The sequence below is a fragment of the Oncorhynchus nerka genome, linkage group LG15 (assembly GCF_034236695.1).
Source record: "Oncorhynchus nerka isolate Pitt River linkage group LG15, Oner_Uvic_2.0, whole genome shotgun sequence".
NCBI lineage: Eukaryota > Metazoa > Chordata > Actinopteri > Salmoniformes > Salmonidae > Oncorhynchus > Oncorhynchus nerka.
The window spans coordinates 66195437-66213919 of NC_088410.1; the positions used below are offsets into that span (position 1 = coordinate 66195437).

Sequence of the window (18483 nt, forward strand, 5' to 3'; positions counted from 1 at the left end):
GTGGGGGTAGCCTGATGAAATTACGGTGACAAGTACCCTCTGTTCTATTGACAAATGTACAATCACTAGAGATCAAACTGGATGAGCTTCATTCGAGACTATCCTATCAACGGGACCTGAAGAACTGTAATATCCTGAACAAGGACATGGATAATATTCTAGCTGGACAGAATGGCATTGTCAGTTCAGCTCAAGGGGCGTGGTGTGTGTCTCATTGTAAACAAACAGCTGGTACGCGATCTGGTAAGCTGTAGACCATACTATTTACCAATATTTTCCGTAGCTGTCTATTTACCACCACAATTCGATGGTGGCACTAAGACTGCACTCAACGAGCTGTATAGGGCCATAAGAAAACAAGAAAATGCTCATCCAGAGGTGGTGCTCTTAGTGGTCGGTGATTTTAATGCAGAAAAAAATGAAATCCGTTTCACCTCATTTCTACCAGAATGTCACCTGTGCAACTAGAGGGTAAAACAACCTATATCACCTTTACTCCATATGCAGAGCCGCATACAAAGCTCGCCCTCGCTCTACATTTGGCAAATCCGACCATAACTCCTCCTGATTCCTGCTTACAAGCAAAAACTCAAACAGGAAGTACCAGTGACACTCTTAATACAGAAATGGTCCAATGAAGCGGATGCTAAGCTACATGACTGTTTTGCTAGCACAGACTGGAATATGTTCCGGGACTTATCAGATGGCATTGAGGAGTTTACCACATCAGTCACTAGCTTCATTAATAAGTGCATCGACGACATCGTCCCTAGTGACCATACATACATATCCCAACCAGAAGCCATGGATTACAGGTAACATCCACACTGAGCTAAAGGCTAGAGCTGCCACTTTCAGGGAGTGGGACACTAACCCAGACGCTTATAAGGAATCACACTACACCCTCAGATAAACCATCAAACAGGCAATGCGTCAATACAGAACTAAGATTGAATCCTACTACACTGGCTCTGATGTTTTTCGGATGTGGCTGGGCTTGCAAACTATCACAGATTACAAAGGGAAACCCAGCCGCTAGGCTACTAAAACAATCATTTCAAAAATAGTCCATTCATCACTTTGATTTCTCGAATTGCGGTGCAGGAAAAGGAAGTCATCCACCGATTGTGGTCAGCTGGCTTCTCCTCTCTGACACCACAAATCCAGCTGTAAGTTTTTTAAATGTTTTAATTTCACCTTTATTTAACCAGGTAGGCTAGTTGAGAACAAGTTCTCATTTGCAACTGCGACCTGGCCAAGATAAAGCATAGCATTGTGAACAGACAACACAGAGTTACACATGGAGTAAACAATGAACAAGTCAATAACACAGTAGAAAAAAAGGGGAGTCTATATACAATGTGTGCAAAAGGCATGAGGAGGTAGGCGAATAATTACAATATTGCAGATTAACACTGGAGTGATAAATGATCAGATGATCATGTACAGGTAGAGATATTGGTGTGCAAAAGAGCAGAAAAGTAAATAAATAAAAACTGTGGGGATGAGGTAGGTGAAAATGGGTGGGCTGTTTACCAATAGATTATGTACAGCTGCAGCGATCGGTTAGCTGCTCAGATAGCAGATGTTTGAAGTTGGTGAGGGAGATAAAAGTCTCCAACTTCAGCGATTTTTGCAGTTCGTTCCAGTCACAGGCAGCAGAGTACTGGAACGAAAGGCGGCCAAATGAGGTGTTGGCTTTAGGGATGATCAGTGAGATACACCTGCTGGAGCGCGTGCTACGGATGGGTGTTGCCATCGTGACCAGTGAACTGAGATAAGGCGGAGCTTTACCTAGCATGGACTTGTAGATGACCTGGAGCCAGTGGGTCTGGCGACGAATATGTAGCGAGGGCCAGCCGCCTAGAGCATACAAGTCGCAGTGGTGGGTGGTATAAGGTGCTTTAGTGACAAAACGGATGGCACTGTGATAGACTGCATCCAGTTTGCTGAGTAGTGACGCTTTATCATTTGGAATGACACAATTACCAGGAGTAGAGTAGGCTGTTGCTTTGCCTCTATGGCGAATGTGGACTCTTTGAGATGATAGAGGAAATCAACAAGATCCACAAGCACACATTCACAATAGCTGGCCTCATGTTATCTGCAGTTTTGAGCTGGGAACTGTCCCAATCCATGGTGAATGTCACCCTCTCCACAAGCACCCACTCTTTGGTTATGTAATGGGCTGTAAGGCGCAAGTATCCTGTTTGTGACCGACTGGCTCGATTCGGTCTTACAGTATATAGCAAAATTTGAAATGGTGTTTTTTTTACATTGGATAAAAGTAGAGACTCAGTGCTAGAAAATGGTATATAATACACTACAGTTGAGGAACAATGGGAAAGTAATTCTGCTTTGAAAGTTGATAAACTTGTAACCTTACTTTTGAGAAAATGGGCTTGGAATGTTTTGATACAACTACTGGAGACCCCTTCTTTGTCTACACCCATTCGGCATCGTTTACACCCTCTTAAGCTTTAGCCCCACCCATCTCTTTAAGGTTTTGTCCCGAGTGTTCTGTCCTAGCAACAGCTGTGAAGCACCCAAGCAAACTGGCTGATGTTGCCTAGCTTGCTAGCTACTTCCAGACACAAATGAGAGAAAGGCTCACTGACCATGTTACTTGCCCTAGCAGAGTTGGTTTGGCTGTTTTTATGTTATCCAGGGTGTTGGTGACAGACACTGCGCTGCTGGCAACAATTTATGCTTTTTTTTCAAAGTTTACAGACACCGGCCATATTCAGTGGGTGTTGAGCGTTCGTAAATTCTTCAGTTATTCTGCGCTTTGGCACACTCAGACGAGAGTGCTCTTTAATCAAAGTAGATAGCCGGAGCGAATTTACCAGCTACGTCTATCAACAGTTTTTGCAGTGATATCAATAACATTCTAATGAAATGGTTACTTTGGATAGAGTCTTTTGTTAAAACATGTAGCTAGCTAACTAAACAATGAACCACTCATGATATTACTACCCTGCATGAATCTGCAGGTAGCTAACCAACCAAGTTCAATGTTAGCTAGCTAACACTAAGCTATAACTAGAAAAGCAAATGGCTTTGAGATTCGAATAACATTACAACACAGATCATGCACTTAACATTAGCTAGCGAGCCAGCCAGCCAGCTAACGTTAGCTAGCTAGCTAACAGTACACTTTAACTTGAAAACTACTTTATGACAAAATTAGAACTGTGTAATATATGAAAATGTAGCTAGCTAGACTGTCTTACAATACTGTTCAATAGTTTGGGGTCACTTAGAAATGTCCTTGTTTTTGAAAGAAAAGCGATTTTTTTTAAAAATAGCATCAAATTGATTAGAAATACAGTCTAGATATTGTTAATAATGTTGTAAATGACTATTGTAGCTGGAAACGGAAGATTTTTTTATGAAATATCTACATAGGCGTACAGAGGCCCATTATCAGCAACCATCACTCCTGTGTTCCAATGGCACGTTGTGTTAGCTAATCCAAGTTTATCATTTTAAAAGTCTAATTCATCATTAGAAAACCATTTAGCAATTATGTTAGCACAGCTGAAAACTGTTGTGCTGATTAAAAGAAGCAATATAACTGGTCTTCTTTAGACTAGTTGAGTATCTGGAGCATCAGCATTTCTGGGTTCGATTACATGCTCAAAATAGCCAGAAACAAAATACTTTCTTCTGAAACGCATCAGTCTATTCTTGTGCTGAGAAATAAAGGCTATTCTATGCGAGAAATTGCCAAGAAACTGAAAATCTCATACAATGCTTTGTACTATTCCCCTCACAGAACAGCGCAAACTGGCTCTATCCAGAATAGAAAGAGGTGTGGGAGGCCTCGGTGCACAACTGAGCAAGAGGACAAATTAGAGTGTCTAGTTTGAGAAACAGATGCCTCACAAGTACTCAACTGGCAGCTTCATTAAATAGTACCCGCAAAATACCAGTCTCAATGTCAACAGTGAAGAGGCGACTCAGGGATGCTGGCCTTCTAGGCAGAGTTGCAAATAAAAAGCCATATCTCTGTCCAGTGTCTGTTCTTTTGCCCATCTTAATATTTTATTTTTATTGGCCAGTCTGAGATATGGCTTTTTCTATGTGACCAATACAATTTGATTCGATTGACATGTTACAGGTCATGACATCCTAATCAGACTCTCATAAGGCACCTGTTTACATATCCTAGGTAGGTGCCCACTAGCTCCATCTCTGGGTTGGCATTATGCCCATTATCTTAACATCTTCCTTTTCATATATAATTGGCTCGAGCACTTCATACCATTCTAATACCACAGCGAAAATACATATTTACATTATCAACACCTTTTTAAATTGTATTATTATATAATATTAAAAAAGCTTTTATATCTTAAAAGACATTCCCCGTTCCTGCAGGAGCTGTCTTGTGTTAGCCCTATTGCGGGTAACTAGTTGTTGGGGGTGCTGCTCTAGACAAGAAATATGCAACGTGAATCTCTATTCCTTTCTTCTATACTACCTGTAGTTGATAATGTTGAAGCTTTAGCAATATCCTTTGAAGTGGCTTCGGGACAGACAGAAGATGCACCGTGTGCACCGTGATAAAGTCCCTAGGCCCTTGTCACTTGCATCACATTGTAGGGTAATTTCTTTGGGATTGGTTGGTTGCTTACCAATTTCTTGATTTGCTTCAATGCAGCCTCATGTTGAGGAAGCCATGCATATTGGTCAGTCGACACAATGGCTCATATACGTCAGACAAATGAGGTAAGAAGTAATTTACAAAACCAAGCAGTCACTGAACTGTTTTTGCATCTGTAGGCAGCGGCATTTGCTGTACTGCTTCCACCTTCTTGGGGTCTGGCTTCAGGCCTTCAGCTGTTAAAAGATGTCTCATGTATGTAGTACTTGTGAGCCTGAGCTTAACTTTGTCTTTATTCAGCTTTAGATTCATCTCCCTTGCTCTTTGTAAGAGCTGAGTCAGGTTGTGGTCATGGTCCTGCACTGCTTCTTCCATTGTAGCACCACAACCGTATCCCAGGATGTCATCAGCTAGGACACTTGTTCCTGGCTAGGACACTTATTCCTGGCAGTCCCTGAAGTGCATCATGTTGCCTTCGCTGATATTCCTCTGCAGCAGGTTTCACTCCTTCACTCCTGGCAACCTTGTCCACCGGTATCTACCATTGGGGGTCCAAAATGTGGTGAGGTAACTACTCTCTTCATCCTAACGTAACTGCCAGTACCCATTTTTTCCATCCATAACCTAAAAGATTTTCACTTTTTGCCAGGCTTGGCAGTACCTCTTCAATGGTAGGCATTTAGTAATGTGCCTTACATAAGGCTTTGTTCAGGGCACTTATTATAAGTATTTTTGGTGACCTTCATAATGACACCATGTTCCTCCATTGAATCAACAGCCTTTAGTATTTTTCCTTCAGTGGAATACTGATTCGGCAGGGAAGCTGTTAAACTGGTCTAACAGACTCATCCCCCACCAGGTGGAGCTCACCTAGCAGGGCCCCCATCCCTTCAAAAACGTCCTCAAATGGTTTCACTATTGCCTCAGGTTTTCATGTCTGATGGGACCTTTTGTTTTTCTTTAGTGCTGCTGACATGATGAACAACATGATGATGATGATGATGATGATGGTGGTTGAGCTGTAGCAACTTAAGCTTTTGACACGTTTCTTCTGAAAAAGGCAGGCTTTTACCAGGTTTTCACCTCTTGAAACTTTAGCACATATAATACCAGTCACAAGTTTGGACATAGCTACTCATTCCAGGGTTTTTCTTTATTTTTACTATTTTACACATATAATAATAGTGAAGACATCATATAGTTTTTATTTATTTATCTAGGCAAGTCAGTTGAGAGCAAATTCTTATTTACAATGACGGCCTACCCTAGCCAAACCTGGACGACGCTGGGCCAATTGTGTGCTGTCCTGTGGGACTCCCAATCACAGTCGGGTGTGATACAGCCTGGATTCGAACCAGGGACTGTAGTTATGCCTCATGCTCTAAGATGCAGTGCCTTCGACCGCTATGCCACTCAGAAGCCCATATGGAATCATCTAGTAACCAAAAAAGTGTTAAACAAATCAAAATATATTTTATAGTTGAGATTCTTCAAGGTAGCCACCCTTTGCCTTGATGACATCTTTGTACACTCTTGACATTCTCTCAAACAGCTTCACCTGGAATGCTTTTCCAACAGTCTTGAAGGAGTTCCCACATATGCAGAGCACTTGTTGGATGCTTTTCCTTCGCTCTGTGGTCCAACTCATCCCTAACCATCTCAATTGGGTTGAGGTCGGGTGATTGTGAGTAGTTTGGATGAAGAGTAGTTACCTCACCACATTTTGGACCCCCAGTGGTAGATACCGGTGGACAAGATTGTCGTAAGTGTACAAGATAAGCCAAGATATAAGTTAAAAAAGATATCCCTAACCCCCTTCCAAAAATATAAGTAATAAAATAAGTACAATTGCTCTATATTGCCCCCCCACCCCCCAAAAAGAACAGGTGTTCAAAAGTCAAACAAATTATAAAAATACTCTAAATAAATAATAACTAAATGAAGTGTACATAAACAATTTATTTAAAAAGATATTGAAATGAATTAAATAACAAAAAAAATGCAAATACATTTATATAAAAAAAGCTATAAGTAATAAAGAGTAGTAAAAATAAGGTCATTTTGTGTGTGTGTGTGTCAATATGTAAGTCTGAGTGAGTGAGTGGGAGTCAGGGCAAAAAGTCTCTTGAGAAGCAGGTGTGACGAGTTAGTGAAAATAGTGTGTAAGGTGCAGGTGATTATTTGTGGTCTATTGCACAATCAGATGTTCTCGGTAGGCGGTTCTTCTCCTGTCTGCTAATACAATCAGGTCCTCAAACTCAGGGGAGCGCCAGGGTCGGGAGGTTATTAAAAATGTATCCAGGTCCTCTGGGTCTGTCTCCACATCAGACATCATGTCTTCAATTGCCCCTGTAAATCGCTGCTTCACTTCAGCAGAGTTATTTTGACCAACTTGCCAGAGCCTGTCAAATAACAGGAGACAATAAGTTATTTTGCCCAATAAACAAACGGTTTTGAATACTGGAATATCTCAAATTAAAGATAGGACTGCTTCTTATGTTGTTGCGGAGTCGCATTCAGAAGGTTGTGGCTGTGGGGTGTAGAGTATTGCAGACTCTTGAGTATGTTATACATTTGATCCGTAAACATTTCCAGGGCTTGGTGTGACGAATAGAAATTCTGGAAGCTACATTTTTAGCTACAGGAATGAATAGAAAATACCCCCAATAAATTGGGTCATGACTAGAAAGGATAAAAGGAAGTGGTATGGGAAAGTACACTTCCTGTCCCATCAAAATAGAAACTCGGTGATACAAGTGTGTCAATCCCACTTACTGTATATGGTTGCTCCAGCAGAGAGGAAGCTAGACATCTCACTGGCAAAACAATTCAGTTCATATACAAGTAGGCCAGACCCAGCTGCTATCTCATTGGTGTCTATGGAAGAGCCACCACTTATGTAGACCGGAACTGTTGCCATTTTCTCTATGCCTAAACAGCCTGAGTAAGACATCTTTATTTATCCACCATCTTGGCTCTAGGTGCACAGGTCCACAAGACTTCACTCAAAGCCTGTATATGTAATTATAAATAGAATATCTCTGCCTCTCATATTATTTCTGGATGATTGGCTGTCAGAATAGATTTACCTCCAACCACAGCCAGGTAGAAGGGTCATTTCAGCCAGGCCCAGGCCAGGTATATTACCCAGTAGCCATTGGGCCATTCCTCACAGAGGCCATATACAGGATTACCATGATGATAACCCTGAGGTCAAGGGAAGTGTGCCCGGAAGAGGATCCCCCATACTGAGGTTGGAGGTGAGCTGCTGGGATAGTCTTTGGTGTGGTAGCAGACACTTCATGGGGCTGCAGATGACAAATATTCCTTTCCATTTAGGACTTATTTTATTGACAACTGTTAAGTAACATAAACTCGTCCCTTTTTCAGGACCCTGTCTTTCAAAGATAATTCGTAAAAATCCAAATAACTTCACAGATCTTCATTGTAAAGGGTTTAAACACTGTTTCCCTTGCCTGTTCAATGAAGCATAAACAATTAATGAACATGCACCTGTGGAACGGTCGTTGCACACTGCCCTAACCCATCTGGACAAGAGGAATACCTATGTGAGAATGCTGTTCATCGACTACAGCTCGGCATTCAACACCATAGTACCCTCCAAGCTCGTCATCAAGCTCGAGACCCTGGGTCTCGACCCCGCCCTGTGCAACTGGGTACTGGACTTCCTGACGGGCCGCCCCCAGGTGGTGAGGGTAGGCAACAACATCTCCTCCCCGCTGATCCTCAACACTGGGGCCCCACAAGGGTGCGTTCTGAGCCCTCTCCTGTACTCCCTGTTCACCCACGACTGCGTGGCCACGCACGCCTCCAACTCAATCATCAAGTTTGCGGACGACACAACAGTGGTAGGCTTGATTACCAACAACGACGAGACGGCCTACAGGGAGGAGGTGAGGGCCCTCGGAGTGTGGTGTCAGGAAAATAACCTCACACTCAACGTCAACAAAACTAAGGAGATGATTGTGGACTTCAGGAAACAGCAGAGGAACACCCCCTATCCACATCGATGGAACAGTAGTGGAGAGGGTAGCAAGTTTTAAGTTCCTCGGCATACACATCACAGACAAACTGAATTGGTCCACTCACACAGACAGCATCGTGAAGAAGGCGCAGCAGCGCCTCTTCAACCTCAGGAGGCTGAAGAAATTCGGCTTGTCACCAAAAGCACTCACAAACTTCTACAGATGCACAATCGAGAGCATCCTGGCGGGCTGTATCACCGCCTGGTACGGCAACTGCTCCGCCCTCAACCGTAAGGCTCTCCAGAGGGTAGTGAGGTCAGCACAACGCATCACCGGGGGCAAACTACCTGCCCTCCAGGACACCTACACCACCCGATGTTACAGGAAGGACATAAAGATCATCAAGGACATCAACCACCCGAGCCACTGTCTGTTCACCCCGCTATCATCCAGAAGGCGAGGTCAGTACAGGTGCATCAAAGCTGGGACCGAGAGACTGAAAAACAGCTTCTATCTCAAGGCCATCAGACTGTTAAACAGCCACCACTAACATTGAGTGGCTGCTGCCAACACACTGACACTGACTCTGACTCAACTCCAGCCACTTTAATAATGGGAATTGATGGGAAATTATGTAAATATATCACTAGCCACTTTAAACAATGCTACCTTATATAATGTTACTTACCCTACATTATTCATCTCATATGCATACGTATATACTGTACTCTATATCATCGACTGCATCCTTATGTAATACATGTATCACTAGCCACTTTAACTATGCCACTTTGTTTACATACTCATCTCATATGTATATACTGTACTCGATACCATCTACTGTATCTTGCCTATGCTGCTCTGTACCATCACTCGTTCATATATCCTTATGTACATATTCTTTATCCCCTTACACTGTGTATAAGACAGTAGTTTTGGAATTGTTAGTTAGATTACTTGTTGGTTATTACTGCATTGTCGGAACTAGAAGCACAAGCATTTCGCTACACTCGCATTAACATCTGCTAACCATGTGTATGTGACAAATAAAATTTTCCACCAGAGAATTGATGGTATTTCAAGCTGAGGAGTTAGTTTAACCAATTCAACTTGGTTACATAACGTTCTGAGCCACATCTGAGCAAACTGCACATGTGGCTCAGAACCTTGTCTGTGAGAGAATCAAACTTGAAAAGGAGATATGTGCCAACTAGGGCAACATAAGCTGAAGGGAGGCAAGGCATGGATCTAAAAAATAGACAGATGAGCGTTGTAGGGAAGAGATGGAGGGGAGGGAGGGGTGTTGCTGGTTACTACTAGCCTTTTTTATGTTCCGACGCACCCCTCTGAAAACTATTAACTGTCGCCACAATGTTGGCCCTGGGCTATGTCAACAAGCCCTGTACGCTCTATAACGCACCCCAACAAGGAACGATGAAACCTGCTCATCAACATGTGAAATCTCTCCTCTCAATAGCTATCCACGGTTGAAATTAAGCAATGAAAGCGTGGGATTTAACAGAGATTTGGAGGGTGTTTGTTTTGTAAAAAGGTTTGACTGTTTCACCTCATCTGTGGGCAAAAAACTGGCTGGACTCATATGAAGATTGATCATCATTGGAGCAGTGCTTGAATGTGTCTCCTATCTGGATATGTATTTATGAATATTTTTTGAGAAAAGAGGACTTTTCCATAACGTATGCATGTTATCTGACCTAGTTAATGGAGGGTGTATGTTGTGTAAGGATGAACCGCCCACCCACTCTCTCAGAATGTGGGCAGTGAAATTTGCAGCTCCTCCTTACTGGTTCAGGGATACAGCCAGGCGGTAGAATACAGGAGGTGGGGAGTTCTGTAGGCCAATATCTCCCCATTGGCTTGTTAAAAAGCTGTGGGGGCTGCTTGTGGCACTTCCATCTGTTCACCTCCAACTTCACGGCACTCACTCACAAACACACACACACCACACTCCGTGCCATCCTCAGAGAGGGACAAGTATTCTCACCGCCCTCCACCCCCTAGAACTATTTCTAGTGCCTCCATGACACATGTTGTTGTCTCAGCTCTGATCATACATCATACCTCTAGTCCAGTGGTTCCCAAACTTTTTATAGTCCCGCACCACTTAAAACATTCAACCTCCAACTGCGTACCCCCTCTAGCACCAGGGTCAGCGCACTCTCAAATATAGTTTTTTGCCATCATTGTAAGCCTGCCACACACACAATAAACAATACATTTATTAAACATAAGAATGAGTTTTTGTCACAACCCGGCTTGGCAGGGCATGAAGTGACAAAGAGCTCTTATAGGACCAGGGCACAAATAATAATATAATAATAATTAATAATTTTGCTCATTATTTAGCCATCTTACATATAAAACCTTATTTGTTAATCAAAAATTGTGAATAACTCACCACAGGTTAATGAGAAGGGTGTGCTTGAAATGATGCACATAACTCTGCAATGTTAGGTTGTATTGGAGAGTCTCAGTCTTAAATAATTTTTCACACACGGTCTGTGCCTGTATTTAGTTTTCATGCTAGTGAGGGCCGAGAATCCACTCTCACATATGTACGTGGTTGCAAAGGGCACCAGTGTCTTAACAGCGCGATTTCCAAGGTAAGAAACTCTGAGCGCAGCCCTGCCAGAAATCTGGCAGTGGCTTCTGATTAAATTCAATTTTCACAGAACCGCTTGTTGCCATTTTGATCAGGCTCTCTTGATCAGATAGCAGTAAGTGGACTGGAGGCAGGGCATGAAAGGGATAATGAATCCAGTTGTTTGTGTCGTCCGTTTTGGGAAAGTACAGTACCTACGTAATTGCACACCCAGATCACTCAGGTGCTTCGCTATATCACATTTGACATTGTCAGTAAGCTTGAGTTCATTTGCACACAAAAAAGTAATACAATGATGGAAAAACCTGTGTGTTGTCCCTGTTAATGCAAACAGAAAATATCTTAATCATAGCCTCAATTTTGTCCCACACATTGAATATAGTTGCGGAGAGTCCCTGTAATCCTAGATTCAGATCATTCAGGCGAGAAAAAACATCACCCAGATAGGCCAGTCGTGTGAGAAACCTGTCATCATGCAAGCAGCCAGACAAGTGAAAATGATTGTCATTAAATAAAACTTTAAGCTTGTCTCTCAATTCAAAACAATATGTCAATACTTTGCCCCTTGATAACCAGCGCACTTCTGTATGTTGTAAAAGCGTTACATGGTCGCTGCCCATACCATCGCCTAATGCAGAAAATACACGAGAGTTCAGGGGCCTTGCTTTAACAAAGTTAACCATTTTCACTGTAGTGTCAAACGTCTTTCAAACCTCTCGGTGAATGCTGCAGTGACCCAAGTGGCATTGGGAGCAACTGCTTGCACGTGTGTTACTACTCCACTATGTCTCCCTGTCATGGCTTTTGCGCCATCAGTACAGATACCAACAGATCTTGACCACCAAAGTGCATTTGATGTCACAAAGCTGTCCAGTACTTTAAAAATACCCTCTCATGTTGTCCAGGTTTCCAGTGGTTTGCAGATGAGGATGTCTTCCTTAATTGACCCCCCCATAAACGTAACGGACATATACCAGGAGCTGTGCCAGGCCCGCCACATCTGTTGACTCATCCAGCTGTAATGCATAGAATTCACTGGCTTGTATGCGAAGCAGTAATTGTTTCAAAATATCTCCTGCCATGTCACTAATGCGTCGTGAAACAGTGTTGTTTGATGAAGGCATTGTCTGTATAGTTTTTTTGGCCTTTTCCCCCAGCATTGTCCCAGGCAGCAGGAAGAATTAAGTCCTCTACAATAGCGTGGGGCTTGCCTGTCCTAGCCACTCGGTAGCTCACCATATAAGACGCTTCTAGCCCCTTATTATTAATGGTATCTTTTGCTTTTATACATGTCTTACTACTCGAAAGTCGTCTTTATTTTCACTCAAAACACTCCCGTGGCTTATTTTTCAAATTGTCATGTTAAATTTCTAAATGTCTGCGCAAGAGTGAAGGTTTCCCACGAGAGAGTAACGGTTAATGTGATTGGATGTTAATTAATCATGTTTGCTGCATATTTGTTGTTGGAGGCTTAAGAGGAGCTCTAGGTCCTATAGCTATAAGGTGATAGGTACTAGCTGAGCTATTCACCCTCCTTCTCTCCTTCTCTCCACAGAACTTCAGAGGTGCAGACCTGTCAATCACCCTCATCACCGTCCAGTCAAAGCCAGGAGAAAAGGAGAGGGCAGGGCATGGACTGGCTTGGCCGTTGCTATGCATGAGCGAGTGCCATGGTGTCCATGGAGACCAAGGGCTATACTGACCTCCTGGAGACCAGCGATGGGCAGGGGTCGGGACTTTTGGAGAGAGGGGACGTGTCGGGGACTGAGGAGGGCTGGAGCGTCCCCTTACCCCTGGGCTTCCAGGTGTCCCTCACCACCGTGCTGATGCTGGAGCTTGTGCTCGGCTTCAGCAGCAACCTGACCGTGCTGGTGCTCTACTGCGCCCAGTCCAACCTGGTTGACTCAGTCAGCAACATGGTTACGGTCAGCTTGCACGTGCTGGACATCCTGGTGTGTGTGCTGTGTCTGCCGCTGACCGTGGCGATCATCCTGCTCCCAGTGGACGGTAGTGGCGGGGCCATCCTGGCTACGCTGTGCTGCTTCCATGAGGCCTGCGTCACCTTCACCAGTGTGGCCACGGCCATCAATGTGCTGGTCATCAGCCTGGACCGCTACGACATCACCGTCCGTCCAGCCACGCGGCTGCTGACCCCGCGACGTGCTGCACTCCTCCTGGCTGCCGTTTGGGCCATATCACTGGCCGTCTTCTTCCTGCCCTTCCTGGAGGGGGACTTCTTCTCAATGGGGTCTGACGCGGAAGACAACGAGATTGGAGGAGGGTTGGAGATGGAGATGGGGGATCTGATCCCTGAGTCTGATTCTGAAGCCCCTACTGGACTGACCCCCACTGGGCAAAACCACACTGGGCTGACCCTCACTCCCTCCACCCCCTCTACTCCATACTACTCCCACCACCTGCCGCCATTGAGGCAGAACCGGACACTGCTATGTGTGGGTGGGCAGGGCTACCACACGGGCCTGGCCATGTACTACCACCTCCTCCTGCAGGTGCCCTGCTTCTTCATCACCGTGGTCGTCATGTTGTTCACATACTCCCGCATCCTGCAGGCCCTCAACATCCGCATCGGCACCCACATAAAGAGGGGCCCACGGGCCTCCAATAAGGACTCAGGCTGCAGGATCCGCAGGCGGAGACAAAGGAGGAAGGGACTGAGTCTGGCCACAGAGGGGAGAGGTTCCTCCAGCCAGAACCAACATCTCACCCACCCGCCCCTCATCCCATCCCCCAGCTCCCTCCCGCCCCTCTCCTCCATGCCCCTGGTTACCTCTGACAGTGGGGCCACGGGGGTCACCAACACCACCGCCAACACCCCCAGCGCCACCACCCCAGCGACCCCTAACCCCACTGACGACATCTCCCCCCCACCGGCGGCGGCAGACCGCCCAGGCGTCCAGGCTTCTGTGTCGGCCATCATCGCCCTGAGGAGGGCAGTGAGGCGCCACCGGGACCGGCGGGAGCGCCAGCGGAGAGTCTTCAAGATGTCCCTGATCATCATCTTCTCTTTTCTGGGCTGCTGGGCTCCTCTGTCCATGGTGAACGTGTTGATACTGTGCCTGGGCCCCAGCGATGGCCTGGTACGTGTGAGGCTCTGCTTCCTGGCTATGGCATACGGCACCACCATCTTCCACCCGCTGCTCTATGCCTTCACCAGGCAAAAGCTGCGTAAAGCGCTGAAGACCCATGTCAAGAAGAGGGTGGTGTCCCTGCTGCAGGTGGACCCGGCGCCCAACGGGGGAGCTGTTATTCACAACTCCTGGGTGCAGGGGGGTGGACAGAGGAAGGGACGCAAGCCCCGACTGGAGGGCAGTGACGCCACCAGTAACTGCCTAACAGTGGCTGTGAGAGAATGAGAGGCAGTGCAGCTGTGTGTGTGCGTGCGTATACAAGCGAGCTTGCATGTGTATATGGGTGTACAGTGTGTGATAGTTGACAAAGGTCACACTACATCACCAGCACCTCCCTCCATCCAGATGTGTGATGATGGCAGGTGGGCCCAGAGCTCTAATTAACATCAGACCTGCTCTGTGATCTATGTACACAGCTCTTCATTAGTCCCCCAGTTAACGACAAGATGGCCACTCCTTCTCCATGGCAATGCCAAGCTACAAAGCAATATGTGACATCACCTGCGTTGCCGCAACCTTAGTTACTGTAGATATACATCCCAGTATAGGTACAGAGCAAAAATATCCACACACATTGATCAACCTGTTGTCATTCACGGAACAAGTGAACACACAATATCTACCTGCACACAGATCTCAATGAGAGTCAATATCCAGTAACAGTTTATCATTTGATTAGTCATGCATTAAAGGTGAAGTTTTATTTTTTACAACCTTTTTTTACAACCTCTTTTTTATGTACTGTAAATGGCATGTTATAGAAGGGTCCTGACACCTTTTTTGTCATTTCATGTTTGTTTGTTTTTTACTTCCCCCCAAACAGCAAATTGCTTCCTCATCCTCATTGTTTAGTATGAGGTCCCCGAAAAAATATGAACAAAGGCTCCAAAAACACCCAAATAAAAGAAAATGTTATTTGTTGCATACACATATTTAGCAGATGTTATTGCGGGTGTAGCGAAATGCTTTTGTTTCTAGCTCCAACAGTGCAATAATAACAATACACAAAAATGCTAATAAATCTAAAAGGGAAAAGAATGAAATTAAGAAATATAGAAATATTAGGACGAGCAATGTCGGAGTCCAACACACAGTTGAAGTCGGAAGTTTACATACACCTTAGCCAAATACATTTAAACTCAGTTTTTCACTATTCCTGACATTTAATCCTAGTAAAGATTCCCTGCCTTAGGTCAGTTAGGATCACCATCACCACTTTATTTTTAGAATGATTGTAGAGAGAATTATTTATTTCAGCTTTTATTTCTTTCATCACATTCCCAGTGGGTCAGAAGTTTACGTACACTCAATTAGTATTTGGTAGCATTGCCTTTAAATTGTTTAACTTAGGTCAAACATTTTGGGTAGCCTTCCCACAATAAGTTAGGTGAATTTTGGCCCATTCCTCCTGACAAAGCTGGTGTAACTGAATCAGGTTTGTAGGCCTCCTTGCTCGCACACACTTTTCAGTTGTGCCCACAAATTGTCTGTAGGACAAACCACCAGGGCTTTGTGATGGCCATTCCAATACCTTGACTTTGTTGTCCTTAAGCCATTTTGCCACAACTTTGGAAGTATGCTTTGGGTCATTGTCCATTTCGAAGACCCATTTGTGACCAAGCTTTAACTTCCTGACTGATGTCTTGAGATGTTGCTTCAATATATCCACTTAATTTTCCTACCTCATGATGCCATCTATTTTATGAAGTGCACCAGTCCCTCCTGCAGCAAAGCACCCCCACAACATGATGCTGCCACCTCCATGCTTTATGGTTGGGATGGTTTTCTTTGGCTTGCAAGCCTCCCCCTTTTCCTCCAAACATAACGATGGTCATTATGGTCAAACAGTTCTACTTTTGTTTCATCAGACCAGAGGACATTTCTCCAAAAAGTACGATCTTTGTCCCCATGTGCAGTTGCAAACCGTAGTCTGGCTTTTTTATGGTGGTGTTGGAGCAGTGGCTTCTTCCTTGCTGAACGGCCTTTCAGGTGATGTCGATATAAGACTCATTTTACTGTGGATATAGATACTTTTGTACCTGTTTCCTCCAGCATCTTCACAAGGTCCTTTGCTGTTGCTCTGGGATTGATTTTCACTTTTCGCACCAAAGTTCGTTCATCTCTAGGAGACAGAACACGTCTCCTTCCTAAGCGGTATGACTGCTGCGTGGTCCCATGGTGTTTATACTTGCGTACTATTGTTTGTACAGATGAACGTCGTACCTTCAGGCATTTGAAAATTGCTCCCAAGAATGAACCAGACTTGTGGAGGTCTACAATTCTTTTCTGGGGTCTTGGATGATTTATTTTGATTTTACATTGATGAGGCACTGAGTTTGAAGGTAGGCCTTGAAATACATCCACAGGTACACTTCCATTGACTCAAATTATGTCAATTAGCCTATCAGAAGCTTCTAAAGCCATGACATCATTTCCGGGAATTTTCCAAGCTGTTTATGGCACAGTCAACTTAGTGTATGTAAACTTCTGACCCACTGGATTTGTGATAGAGTGAATTATAAGTGAAATAATCTGTCTGTTAACAATTGTTGAAAAAATGACTTCTGTCATGCCAAAACTATAGTTTGTTAACAAGACATTTGTAGAGTGGTTGAAAAATGAGTTTTCATGACCCAAATATTGATGAATTATTTACATAATTATTCAGACCCTTCGCTTTGAGACTGGAAATTTAGCTCCGGTGCATTCTGTTTCCATTGATCATCCTTGAGATGTTTCTACAAATGGATTGGAATCCACCTGTGGTCAATTCTATTCATTGGACATGATTTTGAAAGACACACACGTCTACAGTCGTGGCCAAAAGTTTTGAGACTGACACAAATATAAATTTTCACAAAGTCTGCTGCCTCAGTCTGTATGATGGCAATTTGCATACACTCCAGAATGTTATGAAGAGTGATCAGATGAATTGCAATTAATTGCAAAGTCCTTCTTTGCCATGCAAATTAACTGAATCCCCAAAAAAACATTTCCACTGCATTTCAGCCCTGCCACATAAAGACCAGCTGACATCATGTCAGTTATTCTCTCATTAACACAGGTGTGAGTGTTGAGGAGGACAAGGCTGGAGATCACTCTGTCATGCTGATTGAGTTTGAATAACAGACTGGAAGCTTCAAAAGGAGGGTGGGGCTTGGAATCATTGTTCTTCCTCTGTCAACCATGGTTACCTGCTAGGAAACACGTGCCGTCATCATTGCTTGCACAAAAAGGGCTTCACAGGCAAGGATATTGCTGCCAGTAAGATTGCACCTAAATCAACAATTGATTGGATCATCAAGAACTTCAAGGAGAGCGGTTCAATTGTTGTGAAGAAGGCTTCAGGGCGCCAAAGAAAGTCCAGCAAGGACTGAATGCAGTTGATTCAGCTGCGAGATCTGGGCAAAGAAGCCACTTCTCTCCAGGGAAAACATCAGGGACAGACTGGTATTCTGCAAAAGGTACAGGGATTGGACTGCTGAGAACTGGGGTAAAGTCATTTTCTCTGATGAATCCCCTTTCCGATTGTTTGGGGCATCTGGAAAAAAGCTTGTCCAGAGAAGACAAGGTGAGCGCTACCATCAGTCCTGTGTCATGCCAACAGTAAAGCATCATGAGACCATTCATGTGCGGGGTTGCTTCTCAGCCAAGGGAGTGGGCTCACTCACAATTTTGCCTAAGAACACATCATTGAATAAAGAATGGTACCAACACATCCTCTGAGAGCAACTTCTCCCAACCATCCAGGAACAGTTTGGTGACGAACAATGCCTTTTCCAGCATGATGGAGCACCTTGCCATAAGGCAAAAGTGATAACTAAGTGGCTTGGGGAACAAAACATAGATATTTGGGGTCCATGGCCAGGAAACTCCCAAGAACCTTAATCCCATTGAGAACTTGTGGTCAATCCTCAAGAGGTGGGTGGACAAACAAAAACCCACAAATTCTGACAAACTCCAAGCATTGACTATGCAAGAATGGGCTTCAATCAGTCAGGATGTAACCCAGAAGTTAATTGACAGCATGCCAGGGTGGATTGCAGAGGTCTTGAAAAATAAGGGTCAACACTGCAAATATTGACTCTTTGCATCAACTTCATGTAATTGTCAATA

The 18483-nt window shown here is 44.3% G+C and overlaps 1 protein-coding gene across 1 annotated transcript; it reads left to right on the forward strand.

Annotated features, from left to right (window-relative positions):
• The first annotated feature begins 12782 nt into the window (after nucleotides 1–12782).
• Nucleotides 12783–15226, forward strand: LOC115143143 (G-protein coupled receptor 22-like). The gene has a single exon (XM_029683254.2). It carries the CDS (start codon nucleotides 12889–12891, stop codon nucleotides 14590–14592), a length of 1704 nt encoding a protein of 567 aa, XP_029539114.1. The 5' UTR covers nucleotides 12783–12888; the 3' UTR covers nucleotides 14593–15226.
• Nucleotides 15227–18483: the final 3257 nt, after the last annotated feature.

Excerpts from the sequence above, each read along its gene's own strand:
- LOC115143143 (XM_029683254.2), top strand. The coding sequence starts at position 12,889 with ATGGTGTCCATGGAGACCAAGGGCTATACTGACCTCCTGGAGACCAGC.